Genomic DNA, 14,113 nt, shown 5'->3' with positions numbered 1-14,113 from the left:
TCTGCCGATGGTCCTGCTGCCCCCACACGTGCTCCCGACCCCACCAAGCCCTGGCCAGGGCACACGCCCTGGACGGGCCCCTGAACCTCCAGAAGCACCAAGACAGAAGTCCCACCGAAACAGCTCAGCCTTGCAGGCCGACCCCACGATTGGAGTGTTGCCCTGTGTGGGGCCCGAGCAAATCACACAATGAGGCTATGAGATACAGCGCACAGGGCTCAGTTTCCTCCACCAAACCACTGTGGGCGAGAGAGGAAATAGCTGGGCCGGGAGAGGAAGGGCCTAATCCCGAGCCCAGGGCCTCGCTGGGCCGCCGCTGAACCACAGCCCTGGAGACGGAAGTGGAGGATGGCAGGATCAGCCATCCAGCTGCACCTGCCTGTCATCGCCGGCGAGGCCCCTCCTCCCTCCGGACGTTCTGGGGGCTCTGCAGTGGCGAGCTCACGGCTCTGGGCCCCCTGGGGGGGTCGCTGCCAGTGGGCAGGCCCCCCGGTTGACCCCGGTGTGCAGAGGGATGGGCAGTGCAGGAGCACCTTGGCCGGGGTGGCCACGCCAGGGGTGCCGTCCCTGCTCGACCACAACCCGCTGCTGCTCCAGCCACCGCAGCCGATTCCCGCAGCCTCCCTGACGGGGCTGGCTGGGCCACAGCCTGAAGCCTCTGCCGGCCCTGGGAGATGGGCTCCCACACCAGGAACGTGGCACATTCTCGGTTTCCCTGACACAGCACAGGCCGCAGAGGGTCGGTCGCCCGGCCTTCTGCCTGGCCTGCACCCTGCCGGGCTAGGCTCGCAGGTGTCGGGAGGCACACACCACGGGGGCTGCGCCAGACAACAGCGGGCAGGGCCGCAGTGGACACCAGCTCAGAGGGCAGCCCAGGCTGCCCGGCAGGGACAAATGTTTTCGCCAACTGTCGACCCTGGAACAGTGGGCAGCCGAGAGCGCCCATTTCCTACGCGAGGGTGTAGGCAATGTCGGGACGAAAACCTGGACGTCTTTGGGCTGAAAAACCACTGATCCCTGTCCCTGTCCTTGGACTAGGAGGGGTCACTATCATGGGACCGCGGCTGCCCACCAGTGTCCTCGTCAGCCCTGGCTGGACAGGAAAGTTCGACATCCCCAGAAAAGCACTAGTCCCGACCCCCAACCAGTCACTTCAGACGGGTGCCCCAGACCCCCCAAAACCTCTCCTTCACCCTCACGGCAAGCAAAGCCCACAGGTCCATGTGCAGGTCAGAAACTGCCCGGCCCAGGCCTGGGTGACATGGGCAGCTCCGGCCCACGGGTCAGGGACATCCAGCAGAAACTGTAGTCACTGTGCGGGGCAATCATCGCCAGGGGCCTGTTTGGGGCAGCTGGGAAGTGACACCCAGGGCAGAACATGAGCTGTGAGGGCAGCTAGGCAGAGGGGCAGCTGGAGACAGGTGGGGGAGACAAGAGCCAGGACCGTCAGTCCCTGGTGAGGCGAACCCCTGAAATGCAGCGACGTGGAGGGAAGAAAAGGCTGCCTGCCCCGTCCCTCCTTGCGGGGGAGGCCCCACGTCTGCCAGCCAGGCCCAGGCAGAGCCCTGCAAGTGCCCTGGGCTGGAGCAAGGCCCATGCAGACCCAAGGGGAAGACGCCCCGAGTTTCCCAGGAGGGAGAAAACTGGTTGGCGAAGCCACAGCAGCGGAGAGCTGAGCATGTTGATGCAAAAACCAACAGTGTGTTTCCTTACAGGCCCTGAACAGCAAAACCAAACGAAAGCGAAAGTGGCCCCGCCTCCACAGCATTTCCTCGGAGACCTCCCCGAGCTCGGGTTACGCGGGGGCAGAGGGGTCATTCAGCACCAGAGCCGGGTCTGAGCTCTGGCAGTTTCAGCCGCCAGCAATGACTCGGCCAAGGCAGCTGCAGCGAACGAATTTCTGTGTCCTCCCCTGGCGCAGGGCGCTCTCTGGTCCTGTCTCCTGCCCCCACCCCACTCCCTGGGGCTCCACGGGATGTGCCCCACCCAGTGCCGCGCCTGGGCAGGTTCGCACAGACCCCCAACTAACACTCGTTCCCTAAGGGGCTTCTCAAGCAGCATTTTTAACATTTCAGAGGATAAAGTCTGAGGACCGGAGAGCAGCGGGGTCCAGGGGGAAGTGGGCGAGGCGCCGTCCTACCTTGTTGTAATACTGCACCTGCACCGAGTGCCAGCGCCCGTCGCTGACGCCCCCGGGAACCTGTGGTGCCACTGTGGTCCTGGTCTCACCTGCAGGGTTGCGGGGGCAGAGAGAAGGAAGAGGTCAGCAGGCCACCGGGGCTGCAGGTCCCCCAGACAGTCCGCATGCGGGTCCTCACAACCCGGATGACCCGCTGACGGCTCAGGAGGTGTCCTCCCTCCCCACCAGGCCCCGGCCCTGGCGACTTGGGCCAGGTTTTCCGCAGAGTCGGCGTCACAAACGACATCTCTGAGAGTCCCCGGTTCTCGCCCCAGACAGACCCCGGGTGTGGAAGTAGAAGCCGGAGGGGAAACTCAGGGGAGGTGGAATCACGGGTTCCCCTGCGGAGGCCCCACCTGCCGAGAAGGTGAGCTGCACCTGCTCCTCCACGATCTCCAGGGCGATGAAGTCGTGCTTCTCGTTGAAGCGGCCGTTGTACAGCAGCAGCGCGTTCCTCTCCTGGGTGGCGAACCTGCGGGCCGGGCGGGAGCGCGTCACTGGGGCCGTGGGCTCCCAGACGCCACCCGCCTGGCCAGCCCCCAGGTGGCGAGGGCGAGGGCAAGGGCCACACGCAGGGAAGGGAAGTCCCAGGCGCCTTTTGCCCACCAAGCGCTGACAGCCCACCAAACCTACTTAGAGCAGCGCTCTTCTCTGGGAGAGGCAAACCGGACTCTGCGGGCGGCTTTGGTTACCACAGCTGAGGCCACGTGGAAAGGCCAAGTTTGCCCCACGTTCTAGGAAGCCGCCCGGCCCATCAGAGATGTTTGGACGGAACACACGCAGAGCACCGTTGGCCATGGGACGCAGACCCCACGTGGCAGACACAGGGCCCTGGTCCCCCCACCACCCTCAGCCTCGCCGGGCCCTGCTGCCTCACACACACCGCACGGCCCCTGCCGGAAGCCCCCGGCTCTGCAGGCCTCNGGCTTTGGTTGCCACAGCTGAGGCCACGTGGAAAGGCCAGGTTTGCCCCACGTTCTAGGAAGCCGCCCGGCCCATCAGAGATGTTTGGACGGAACACACGCAGAGCACCGTTGGCCATGGGACGCAGACCCCACGTGGCAGACACAGGGCCCTGGTCCCCCCACCACCCTCAGCCTCGCCGGGCCCTGCTGCCTCACACACACCGCACGGCCCCTGCCGGAAGCCCCCGGCTCTGCAGGCCTCTCGGGGTCCCTCCAGTGCGTGCTCCCCCACTTGTCGTTTCTAACTGGCACCCCCCAGCCCATCAGGCTGTCCCACCACTCAGTGCACTTCTGCAACTGTCCTTATTTGCTTGTGTCTGAGAGCGTGTGGCCCTTGCTCCCTGCTGCGTCCCGGCGTCCCCAGCAGGACCCCGTCCACTCCAGGGCTCTGTGACGCATGCGGGACAGCCGAGGAGGAAGGTGAGGAGGGGGCAGGTGCGTGAGAACGAGCAGGCTCGCCAGACTCTGCGTCTCCAGAGAGTAAAACCCATCAGGCCCACAAGACAGAAACAGCCTCGGACGCCCCTCTTCCACCCCGCAGTCCTGGGGCACCCGATCCATCAGACCCACAGGTCCCTGACGGGGTGGTCCAGGCACCCGGGGCCACCGCACGCCTCCCAATGCCCCCGTCACAGAGAACCTGTCAGGCCTCCCGAATGAACTTGGGGCTATTTCCTGGGTTAACTGAGCGTCTGTCTCATCAGAGATTAAGTGGGGGAAATGCTCCGCTTTGATTCCAGGCTGGTTGACCCCAGGGTCTGTTGGGACCAGCCTCGGGCGCCAGACCTCAGCCTAGAGTGACGGCAAAGCCATGGCTCTGTCCAGACCTCGGATCCCTCCCTCAAGAACGCAGCACAGCTGATGACAAACTTGAGAAACACCACTGCGCAGTGAAGCGGGGGCTTTGGGTCTGGGGGGGGCGGGCGCGGGGAGCGGGCATCAGATGAGGAGGTGAAGTAAGACGGGTCCAACTCGACAGCAGGCTCGTTTCCCCAGAGTGGCGCCTCGCCGGGTCCCACTCTGTTCTCTTCGGCGGCCCCACCGCTGTAGGCTCCTCTGTGGACCAGGGAGGGAGCCGGCCTGTTGAGGGGCCCTGCAGGGCACCCCCGGGTGGGCATCACTGACCCGCTGGAGACCAGCACTCAGGGACGGACCCAGGGCTGAGGGAAGGTCTCGACAGTGCCAGAGGTGGGGAGCGAGAAACAGAGCCGAGGGTGGGGGCTGGGCCGAGGAAGGAGAGAACAAAGCTTGGGGCGGGGAGGAGGGGAGCGGAGGCAGCTGGGAACTCGGGGGCCACTGGGCGGGCAGGCGCTGGGCAAACAGAGACTCGAAAGAGGAGAAGCCGCAAGAGAAAGTAACCGGCCCGAAACAAAAGCCTCGGTGGGCGGGCGGGCGCCCCAGCCCACCTTTCTCACGGTGCGCCCCTCCGGAGGCACAGGCCCCCTCTCCCTCCAGGCCCCACCCCGAGGCCGCCCCGCCCCGGGGTGTAGCTGCACTGCTGCCCGAGGCGTGTGATGTTGCTTTGAGGGCCGTTTCCCTACGAAACACACATGGTTTTGCCGTGGCCCTCCGTCTTGGCCGCCACCGCTTGTACCGGAGAGCGTCCATAAATTACCGTCAAATGAGAGCATCTAAAAATGCTATATGTGACATGCACGCAGACAGAACATGATGTCACTTCGACATTTAATTAAACATTTTATTTTTAGTCTCTCTCTAAGTCTGGAGTCAACAGACTTCCTTTGTTTCTCGCAGGTTTGCCATGGGCCTGTGCCCTGCCCACCTCCGGCACCAGGGCGCCTTCACCCTTTGGGACAGACTGCTGAGCCCTGGGGCCTGGGTGTAGGGACACAGGACGAAAGGCCCCCAAGGAGCTCCAGGACCATCAGGGACAGGCACGGCTCTCCCTCTGGGAGCCTGCAGCTGGCAGCCAGGGACCCCACGTGGCCACTTAACTAAAGGTTTCAGAAAAGGTGGGCACCTGCTTTGGAGACTTTAGTGCAATCCGGTAATGTGACAACCAGGACAAAAGTCAGGCCCAGGAAGTTGGCACGGCCTCCCGCCCCCACCAATCCCGGGCAGGTCCCGGCCATGACGTGGAAACCCACTAGACGTCAACCAAGTGCCCAGAGCAGGCCCTATGCGGGCAGTCGGGGGGCGGGAGGCTTGGCCCACAAGCAAGGGCGGCAGAGGCCTGAGGCAGTGGACGAGCAGGCAGTGACCGGGCATTCCCGCCAGAGCTGGAACGCAGACTTTGCCGCCCTGGGTCAGGAGGGCTTCCTGAAGGAAGCAGCGGGGAGGGACAGGGCCAGCCGGAGCCGGGAGAGGAAATAGCCCTTCAAGGTTGGGCAGGTCCAGGGAAAGAGAAAGCAGTGAGGTGACCACATCCCAGAGTGCAAGGTGCCATCACCAGGGATCAGACCGCGGAGGGCTCCGTGCACCTGAAGGAGTTCGGGTGGCAGGTGGGCCAGCAGTCTGGTTGACGGGGACCAACCTCGCAGGCTGAGAGCAGGGGACCCCAGTGCTGCCACACCAGGAGTCACCGGGGAGACGGGGAGAGGGGACAGTGGGAGTGACTGAGTGCTGGGTGCTAGGAAGGAGAAAAGTGCCCGGATGTGGGAGACAGGAGGTGGAGGGACTTGAGACAGGCGGAGAGTGAGGGGGAGGGGAGAGGACAAGGACAGCCCTGCGGCCTCGGCCGCTCTGCAGACAGGGCCGGCCTCCGGGTCTCCCCTGGGACCTGCTGAGTGTGGGGCACCCGGGGGATGTGCACACGGACATGTCGACGTCCCCGCCCGCAGAACTTGGTTCCGAGGTTCGATGGGGCTCCCCTGTGCAGGCTCCTTGGCCACCCCCGAGCTCCGTCTGCCTTGTGGGGGCGCCCCCAGCACCGACTTCAAGGGTCTCCCCTGCTCCATTCAAAGCCCCCTGGGGACACTTCTGGAGGCGGTTCTGATTCTCCTCTGCTGGGGGACCACCCGTGTGACAGTACTCAGTAAACTGAGGGCACGTGCTGTGTGTCCCCCTGGACACGCCCCGTGTTTCCCCGCCCCCCTGGCCCTGGAGTCAAGCCAGAGCTCCCTTCTGGCTCTGCTGGGTTTCAGGGGGATGGTGGTGCACCCCACCACTCACCCAGAGGGCCAGGCTTTCAAACTATTTCCACAAGTACCCATCAGGGCCTGTTGGCCGCGCTGCACCCCCTTTTCAGGGGTGGGGCCCCCAGAGAGGAGCCCACTCCATCCAGCCTGTGATGCCCTGATCTCAGAGGGCAGCAGAGAAGGAGCAGCCGGGGCCCGGGGTGCCCCTCGGAGGGACACAGGACACAGCATCCCCACCTGGAGACTGTGCCCCTCCAGGGTTCCCCTGGACACTGGCACAAAGGACCAAATGTAAAACCGCCCACTCTACTGAGTTAAACGTGGCAGAAAGTCCTTAATGGGAGTGACAGATTGGTAAAAGTTAAACGGAAGCCGAACTCTCTCGGGATAAGAGACACAAACGTACATTCCCGAGCACAGCACACAGCCCTGCCGCCGCCACACCGGGCGCCCCGCACGGCCACGGAGGACACACTCACGTGAGCGAGACGCTGAAGTGGAAGCGCTGCCGGAGGCCACGGAAGGTGACGAAGGACTGGGGTGGGAAGCTGCGAGTGGTCACCTCGCAGTAGGGCCTCTCGAAGTCGCCAGGGGGGCACACGCAGTGGAAGCCGCCGACGAGCAGGTTCACGCAGGTGCCGCCATTCTTGCACACGCCGCGGGCGCAGCGGCCGGAGCGAGCATTCACCTCACAGTGCTCACCTGCGGGGGGTGGAGGGGCGCGGGACAGGGGTGACTCCATGGCCCGAGGGAGCAGCAGACCGTCCCGGGGCCCTGGGAAGGCAGCTGCAGATCCGCTGCTGAGAGAAACCACATGGGCCACGGCTGCCAGTGGGCAAGTCACCCGGGGACACAGCAGGCTGGCCTCCGCTGGACCCACATCTTCATGGGGACCACGGCCCCCAGCTCAGGGGGGGGTGATCAGAGGGTGGGGGTCAGCAGGTTCCCCATAAGCTCCCCCAGGATTTGTCAGGTGACCGAGTCACACCAGCCCTGTCCCTGTCCCTGTCCCAGGCCGGCTGGGGTCCCCGTTCTTGGCGGGCAGTGAAACATGCAGCATAGAGCCCTGCTCGGCACCCGATCCCACAATGGCTGAGCCGGGCGCTCTCTCCCCATGCCCGTGCCCATGCCCGCTGCAACGGCCGGGCGCCTGAGAGCCGTGACCAAGTCCCTGGAGCGTGCTGGCCGGCATTACACCGCACCCGGACCCCCACCCAGGTCTGTCCCACCAGCCTGCGAGCTCACCAAGAGTGGGCGCCACTGTGCCCCAGTGTCCTCCCTGGAGCCTGACCCCTTGGTGACAGGAGGGCTCCAACAGCTTCTGCACAGAATGACCAGGCAGCCTAGGCTGACCCCCTGTGCCCCCGAGGCCTGTTGGACCCAGGGCACTCAGGCTGTCAGTGGGGAGGACCTCTGGGCTCACCCACGGGTGCTGAGCCGGCTGCCGGGCCAGGTGGCAGCAGGCTGGCTGGGCAGCCCCTGCGGCCCTGGGCATGGAGGACAGCCCCCCCACACACAGGGCGGACACCGCATGCCCCTCGCAGACCTGCTGACCATCAGCAGCTCCAACAACCAGAAATTCAACCAGAAATTCTCCCATAGACAGTGGACACTCCTTGCCAATTACTGATGTTTAAATGAATGCATTTTAAAATAAAAGTATTCCCTCGGCCCTGGCTGGTGTAGCTCAGTGGATTGAGCGTGGGCCTGCGAACCACATGATCTCGGTTCGATTCCCAGTCAGGGCACATGCCTGGGTTGCAGGCCAACTCCCAGCAGGGGACTCACGAGAGGCAACCATACATTGATATTTCTCTCCTTCTCTCCTTCCCTTCCTAAGATAAATAAATAAAATTTAAAAAAAAAGAAAAGACACTCCGGAGAAAAGTCACGAAGCACAGAATCGAAGGCTGCAGCGGTCTCCGTCTTGGTCTTGCCCAACTAACACGCCCTCCAGGCACAGCCAGTCCCAGAAGGGTTTCGCATTAACGACAACGGCATCTCAAAGGTGTTTTATTTGCATTTATCTTTGATGAGGTTCAGCACCGTTTTGCATTTATGGGCAACGTCCATTTCCTTTCCTTGGAACGCCCGGTGATTGCTGTGCTCATGTTTCTATCGTGTGTCTGACACGCATGCTGACCCCTCAGCCACACTCTGTCACACACGCACATACGTGCACACCCGCACACTCACCCCCACACACACACGAACCAGCACTCCTGGCCCCTTCTCCGCCCGTCTTCAATTCTGTGCGTTAACTTTAAATGCCCTCACACGCTTCAAGTTCTCTAATCTCTGCTTTCACAATATCGGTGACATTTGGGAGTGTTTGCTCGGCGTCTCGGTGGCCAAATACAGTGTACGCTGAAAACATAAAGCCACCGTGAAAGGACAGGGTGGGGTGCACTCCCCAAACCGTGACGGCAAACAAAGGGAGGCCAGCCGAGCCCTTCCCACGCGCTCCGCCCTGTGGCGTTCCAGAATGTACCACCTGGGCTCTGGTCCAGCGGGCCCAACGTGCACCCGGGTAAGAGTGACGTTCCTGCGCTGGCCACCGCCACGCCCAGCTCTGCCTTCGCTGTGGACCGGGAAGCCTAGACTCACCCCGCCTCCCCCCTGTGCCCCGGAGGCTCCCTGGCCTCACCGGGCCTCCGCCATGTCCTGTAAAAGGCCACCGGTCACCACAGCCCAGAGGAAGGCAGGTCCCCTGCACAGCCATGGCGCAAGATCTTCATTGTCCGGAAGAATCTGAGTTTGACTTTGCGGCTGGAGGTCCTGCTTCCAAATGCAGCTTCCAGGGGGGCGGGGAGACCTCGTCGGGAATGGGGAACGTCGGGGGTGGGGGCCCTGCCCGGCGGCTCCTACAACCACCCTGCTGCCTTCCAGCATGGGGCACCCCCCGCACAGCGCTGGCAAACGGGGGGGCCTGCTGCTGCTGCTGCTGAGCCGAAAACCACCCCTGAGTCTCCGTGAAGCGGGTGCTCATTTTGTGTCGACTCTGAAGTTACTTTTATTTCATTTCCGGTGAGACAATTCTATTGTCCCCTGGTGCTGCCGCACGGAAGTCCCGCAAATCGGGGACGCACACGGCCCACGTCCGTTCTCACTTGGTCTGGAGCCAGAAGCCCCGCATCCGGGAGCAGATGGGCCAGGCTCCCCCCCTGACGCTCTGGGGAGGGTCCTTCCTGCCTCTTCCAGCCCTGGGGGTCCCCAGGTGCCCCTGGCTTTCGGCCCCACCATCTGGTCCCTGCCTCCATTGTCACACGAGTCCTCCCTTCGTCGCAAACATCCTTCTCTCTGTAAGGACCCTGATCACTGATTCCATCTCGACAGCTAACTCACTACACCTGGGAAGACCCTGTTCCTAAATGAAGTCACGACCCTGTTCCCAAATGAAGTCACGCCCCAAATGAAGTACCCTCCGGACACTGATTGGGGGGCAGCACTCACATTCCACAGTGCCCTTTGTGTCTGCCATAAAATTATGGTCACAGAAAATGCTGGCGGATGCACACACTGGGACCCGCGGCGCAGCCGCGTGTGACCATGCAGGGCTATGTCCCCGGGTCCCGAGCCATTAGCCAGACTCTGGCCTCTGCCCTGGAGACAGGCTCTCACCCAGCCCTTTGCACCCTCTCTCCGGGCCAGCTCCCCATGGCCACAGCCACCCACTTCTCCCCTTGTTTTCTCCCCTGCAGCCCGGACCTCAAACCCGATCTCCCCCTCTGTTCCCTTCAGGGTCTCCCACCTGGAGGGGGGGTCACTGCCTGTCCAGAAAGGCAAAGGGCCTTACACGCTGGCTGGTTCGCCATTAACACAGGGAAGGGCTCTTGGGAAGGTCGGCCCGGCTGGCCCAGGCCGAGGGTCAACCCCTCCACCCTGTGATGTCCCACTGCCTGAGGCCTGCTGGCCCTCAGCCACCTGCCCAGCCAGCCTATATTCACTGACCCTGCACATGGAGTCCGCAGGCGGGGATCCATCGGGCTGATGCAGGGGCTCACCACTACTGACCACTAGGACCCAGTGGACACCCTCCTCTGGTCATGTCTCCTGGCCCCTGTGGATGGCTTCCCTGTGCCTGGCTGCTTCTGGAGGCTCTGCCCACCGGCCGGAGCAGCCCAGGGGCCCAGGACAGACTCCGATAGGCCCAGGGTCTCCCCTCTACAGAGAACTGGCCGCAGCCCTGAGGCCACACATGGGGTGCGGCCACCCCTACTTAGCAGGTGTCTCCCCAGGCTCTGGGGCCGGTGTCGGGTCCATCTGGGGACCAGATCTGAGACGATCAGCACACAGTGAGTATCCGACAATCACCTCCCGCGTGGAGGGCACTCATGACAGCCCAGCACACGGAGGGGCCGCTGATGACCCGCAGGACCCGAGGGGCCGGGTGCCTGTGAAGTCCCAACGTGCCAGGATTCCCAACTCCAAGCCAACAATGAAAGCTGTGAAAAGCTGTAAAACCGACATAATTCATGCATTTGATTCATACGGGTTGGAAATATGTTGATGTAATAGGCGAAGAATTCTACAGTCAAACACGCCCTTTTAATAAAAGGCAGTGAGAACTCTGAGCGTCTGGGTTTCGGGTGAACTGGGCCGGCTGGGACAGGGTCTCACATTGGGTTCTGGAGCCTTCAGTCAGGGCCCAGACGCACGTGGGCACCTGACCAGGGCTCTCCTGCCAAGTCCACAGCGCCCACCGGCTTTGTTTAAACTGTGCATTAACCGGCTTCTGTTTTTCCTTAAATGTACATATTTCATGCAGTGGTGTGCTAGCAAAGCCTACCGGCCAGCCTGGCGGAGCGGGGGCGCCCTGGTTGGTAGCTCTTGCTCATTTCCATGGGGCACATCCCCCAACCCCCACCACAGCCAACCCACGTGGTGTCGCCGAGCGAGGAGTCGGGAGGGGAGAGAACACAACGGTTCCTAATTCTTAAACTCGTCTTATCTGAGGGGAGTGATTTGGATCAAGTTTAGTGAGTCCCGAATCTACAGTTTTTGTTACACCGCCCTCACGAGAGACACCACTCGAGTGAAATCCCCGTTCTCAGAGGTGCGTTACTATCAAGACTTAACTCTCTCTTTTCAGGGGCTCTCATTCTCAACAAACTCGGGCTCCTCCTTTCGCCCCAGTATTCTGCTTGGGGTGAACGCTTGCTCCCGAGTCATTCGAAACTTGGAGGAAAATCCCACCCTCCCTCTACGGCCCCTATTACCGCGGGCCCCACCCCCACGCCTGGATCGGGTTCACCTGGGCAAACCGATAGCCTCGCTGAATAATGCATGCAGCACGCCACAGCCCCTGCAGATGACAGACAGCGCAGTTCCGGCAGAACCCCGAACAGAAAATGTGAGCCCCCCCATGAGAAAAAATTCATAACTACAAAACAGAAGCTTCCAGCAGCCAACCCCCAAAGCCTCACTCACGTCCCTGTCACTGGATGCCTGTCCCACACCAGGCTTGGGGGCGAGGTGACACTGTCCGACTGCCCAGGGCCCCCAAGCCAGTGTCAGACACACAGACCCTGAGGCGTCGAGGCCTCCGGAGAAGCCCCCAGCTCCACAGGACTCGAACCCACGGCTCGCACGCACAGCCACCAGGTCCAGGTCACAGACGGAGCCCAGGGGTGCCGGCGGAGCCCCGCTGGCCAGTCCCGGTGCCCCGGCAAAGCAACACACCCCCACCTCAGAAACCAGGACACCGGGGTGGGGGGTGCACAGAGAACAGAACCCACAACAAAAGGAAATTCTTTACAGGCGAAGGAATCTGGATGGAAAAACAGTGCCCGGGTGGGAACCCCGGTGGGAACCAGCACAGGGATGTCTGTGGAAGGCGGGGCAGGGAGGACAGAGATGGGGGCCAGGCAGACAGGGGTGCACAGCCGGGCGGAGCCCCCCGGACGGTGGGGGGCTGGGAGGGCCGGGGAGGGGAAGGGCAGTTCAGGTTTGATGACTCGTGCTTTTCAGTGAGGAGACAGTTGCCTCCAGTCCTAAGAAACAGCTAAGGGATTGGAACTAGAAAAACTCGAATTTCCGAAGGCCGTGGGAAGCATGGGAAGTGTGCGCCTGCAGTTCAGGCAGAAGTACAGATCGGGACGTGCTTGGGGCATGAAGGCCCAGGACACCCCCGGACACGGCAGCCTGAAGACCACCCCACCCTGTGGAAGCCCGTCCCCACTCTGGAGTTGAGTCCATGGGCCGGGATCTCCGTCCTCACAGAGACACACTGGGGCCGCTGTCAGGGCCCTCTCCAGCAGGGGAGGCACACGGTCGCAGGTGAAGGACGGGGACCTTGCAGGGCGCCTGAGAGGGGGCGGCTGCGTCCCCAACGACTAAACACTAAAAATGTGCCCACTGGTCCTCAGTCCCCACTGGGGTCTCAGCACCCCTGCTGCCCCTCCCCTCACCACGCCACTGCCTGGGACGGAGATTTTCAAGCAAGACCCTAACCAGCGCCTCAGTTTCCCTGGCTGTACTCCCTCCCAGAGGGCAGGAGTTGTGTTTCTTGCCCTGGGCTCCCCTCCACGTGGAAGAGGCGAGTGTCTGGAAGCCGTGAGCAGATTTTGCAAAGCCCCACGGTGAGCCCTTGGCACCTGAGACTCCTGAGGCCGGGGCCACCCCCCTTTTCTCTCCTCTCCCCCAGCCCCCTGTCACACCTCTCCTCTTCACTTTGTTTGACTTTCTCACCACCTGGGGGAGCCCAGACACCTGCGGGGCCCTCCCCTCCGGACCACCAGGCCCCCACCCCCACCCCCACCTGCAGGGAGGGAAGGCGGAAGCCGGGCCCCGCAGGCTGGTCCTGGGTGGGGCCTCTCCCTGTGACTTCAATGTTGTCCTTGGACCAAATTCCCAGAACCCCGAACACACCCATTTTAAAAACAGAAATAGAAAATGCATTCCAGCAGAAAAAAAGATTCCAGTGTACCTGCAGTTTGGCGGTTTCTACAGGAGGCCCCGAGGGGCTGGGGGCTGGACCGGCTCACCTGGCTGAGCCCTGTGCAGTTTCACCTCCGGGCACTTACTGCAGAGGGTCCCGGCCAGCCAGCCCCAGCCCCAGCCGCGCCGGGGACCCGTCCTTTCAGCAGAGAGGGCTTGGCCCACCCCCCACTCCTCTCACGATGAGGTGGGGGCACCCCACTGTGTAGACGGTGGCCCTGAAAGACTTCCAACCCAGGAGGACAGAGTTGGGGGGCGGCAAGGTGCTGGGCTCACTCCCGCTGGGCAGGTAAAGACAACCTTGGCAGGGTGGGGACCCAGCAGCTGTGCCTCGAGGCTCAGAGGGGCGCCCCCTCCCTGCGTTATCGGTTAGGAGGGGAACCGAGCCAACTCTCAAACAGCAACGTGCCCCAGCGCAGCCGGAATGCTAACCAATACCTCCATCACCGAACAAGACAGCGGCTCAGCCCCTGCGGAGGGAAGACTCCCCTTCCTGCCTGGAGAGGGGGCAGCCACTCGGGCCAGGTCCATGTCCAGGAGGAGAACATGCATTCCTTCCCTGTCACCTGGAGTCACAGGACAGCCCAGTGGCCCTCGTCACCACCGGCTCCCCCTCCAGCTGTAACGGCAGCTCCATCTCCTAAGTCTGCCCCCCACCCCCAGCCTGCAGACCCCGCCCAGGACAGCCACAGGGAGACGGCCACTCATCCACACAACGGAAAGGACCCCGGTGTGGGGGACTGGGCTGGCCCCCAGCCACTCCTGTGCCTCCAGAGAAGCAGTGGGCACAGCCAACCCCACACTGGCACCCATGTCCAAAGCCTCGCTCACTCATTCCTGCCACAAATACGTGCTGAACGCCGAGGGGCCAAGCCCGGTGGGAGCCAGGGGCCTGGGCAGCAGGATGGCGGGCCCCCACAATGTCCACAGCC

The 14,113-nt window shown here is 62.8% G+C and overlaps 1 protein-coding gene across 3 annotated transcripts in view; it reads right to left on the bottom strand.

Moving 5' to 3' along the window:
* The window catches only part of CELSR1 (cadherin EGF LAG seven-pass G-type receptor 1), a 103,579-nt gene that overhangs the window by 49,924 nt on the left and 39,542 nt on the right, over window positions 1-14,113 (bottom strand). For 2 of the 3 annotated variants that reach the window (XM_037049322.1, XM_037049327.1), the window contains exons 3-5: window positions 6,722-6,944; window positions 2,536-2,651; window positions 2,141-2,229 (exon numbers count right to left, since the gene is read on the bottom strand). In XM_037049322.1, coding sequence (XP_036905217.1) covers window positions 2,141-2,229; window positions 2,536-2,651; window positions 6,722-6,944 — 428 coding nt within the window. The remainder of the gene's footprint in view (window positions 1-2,140; window positions 2,230-2,535; window positions 2,652-6,721; window positions 6,945-14,113) is intronic. The other variant, XM_037049336.1, reaches the window with a different exon arrangement.

This window comes from Sturnira hondurensis, unplaced genomic scaffold (assembly GCF_014824575.4).
Source record: "Sturnira hondurensis isolate 20B ecotype Veracruz unplaced genomic scaffold, ASM1482457v3 Scaffold0000780, whole genome shotgun sequence".
NCBI classification, from domain to species: Eukaryota; Metazoa; Chordata; class Mammalia; order Chiroptera; family Phyllostomidae; genus Sturnira; species Sturnira hondurensis.
This window is presented reverse-complemented; position numbering and strand designations above follow the sequence as displayed.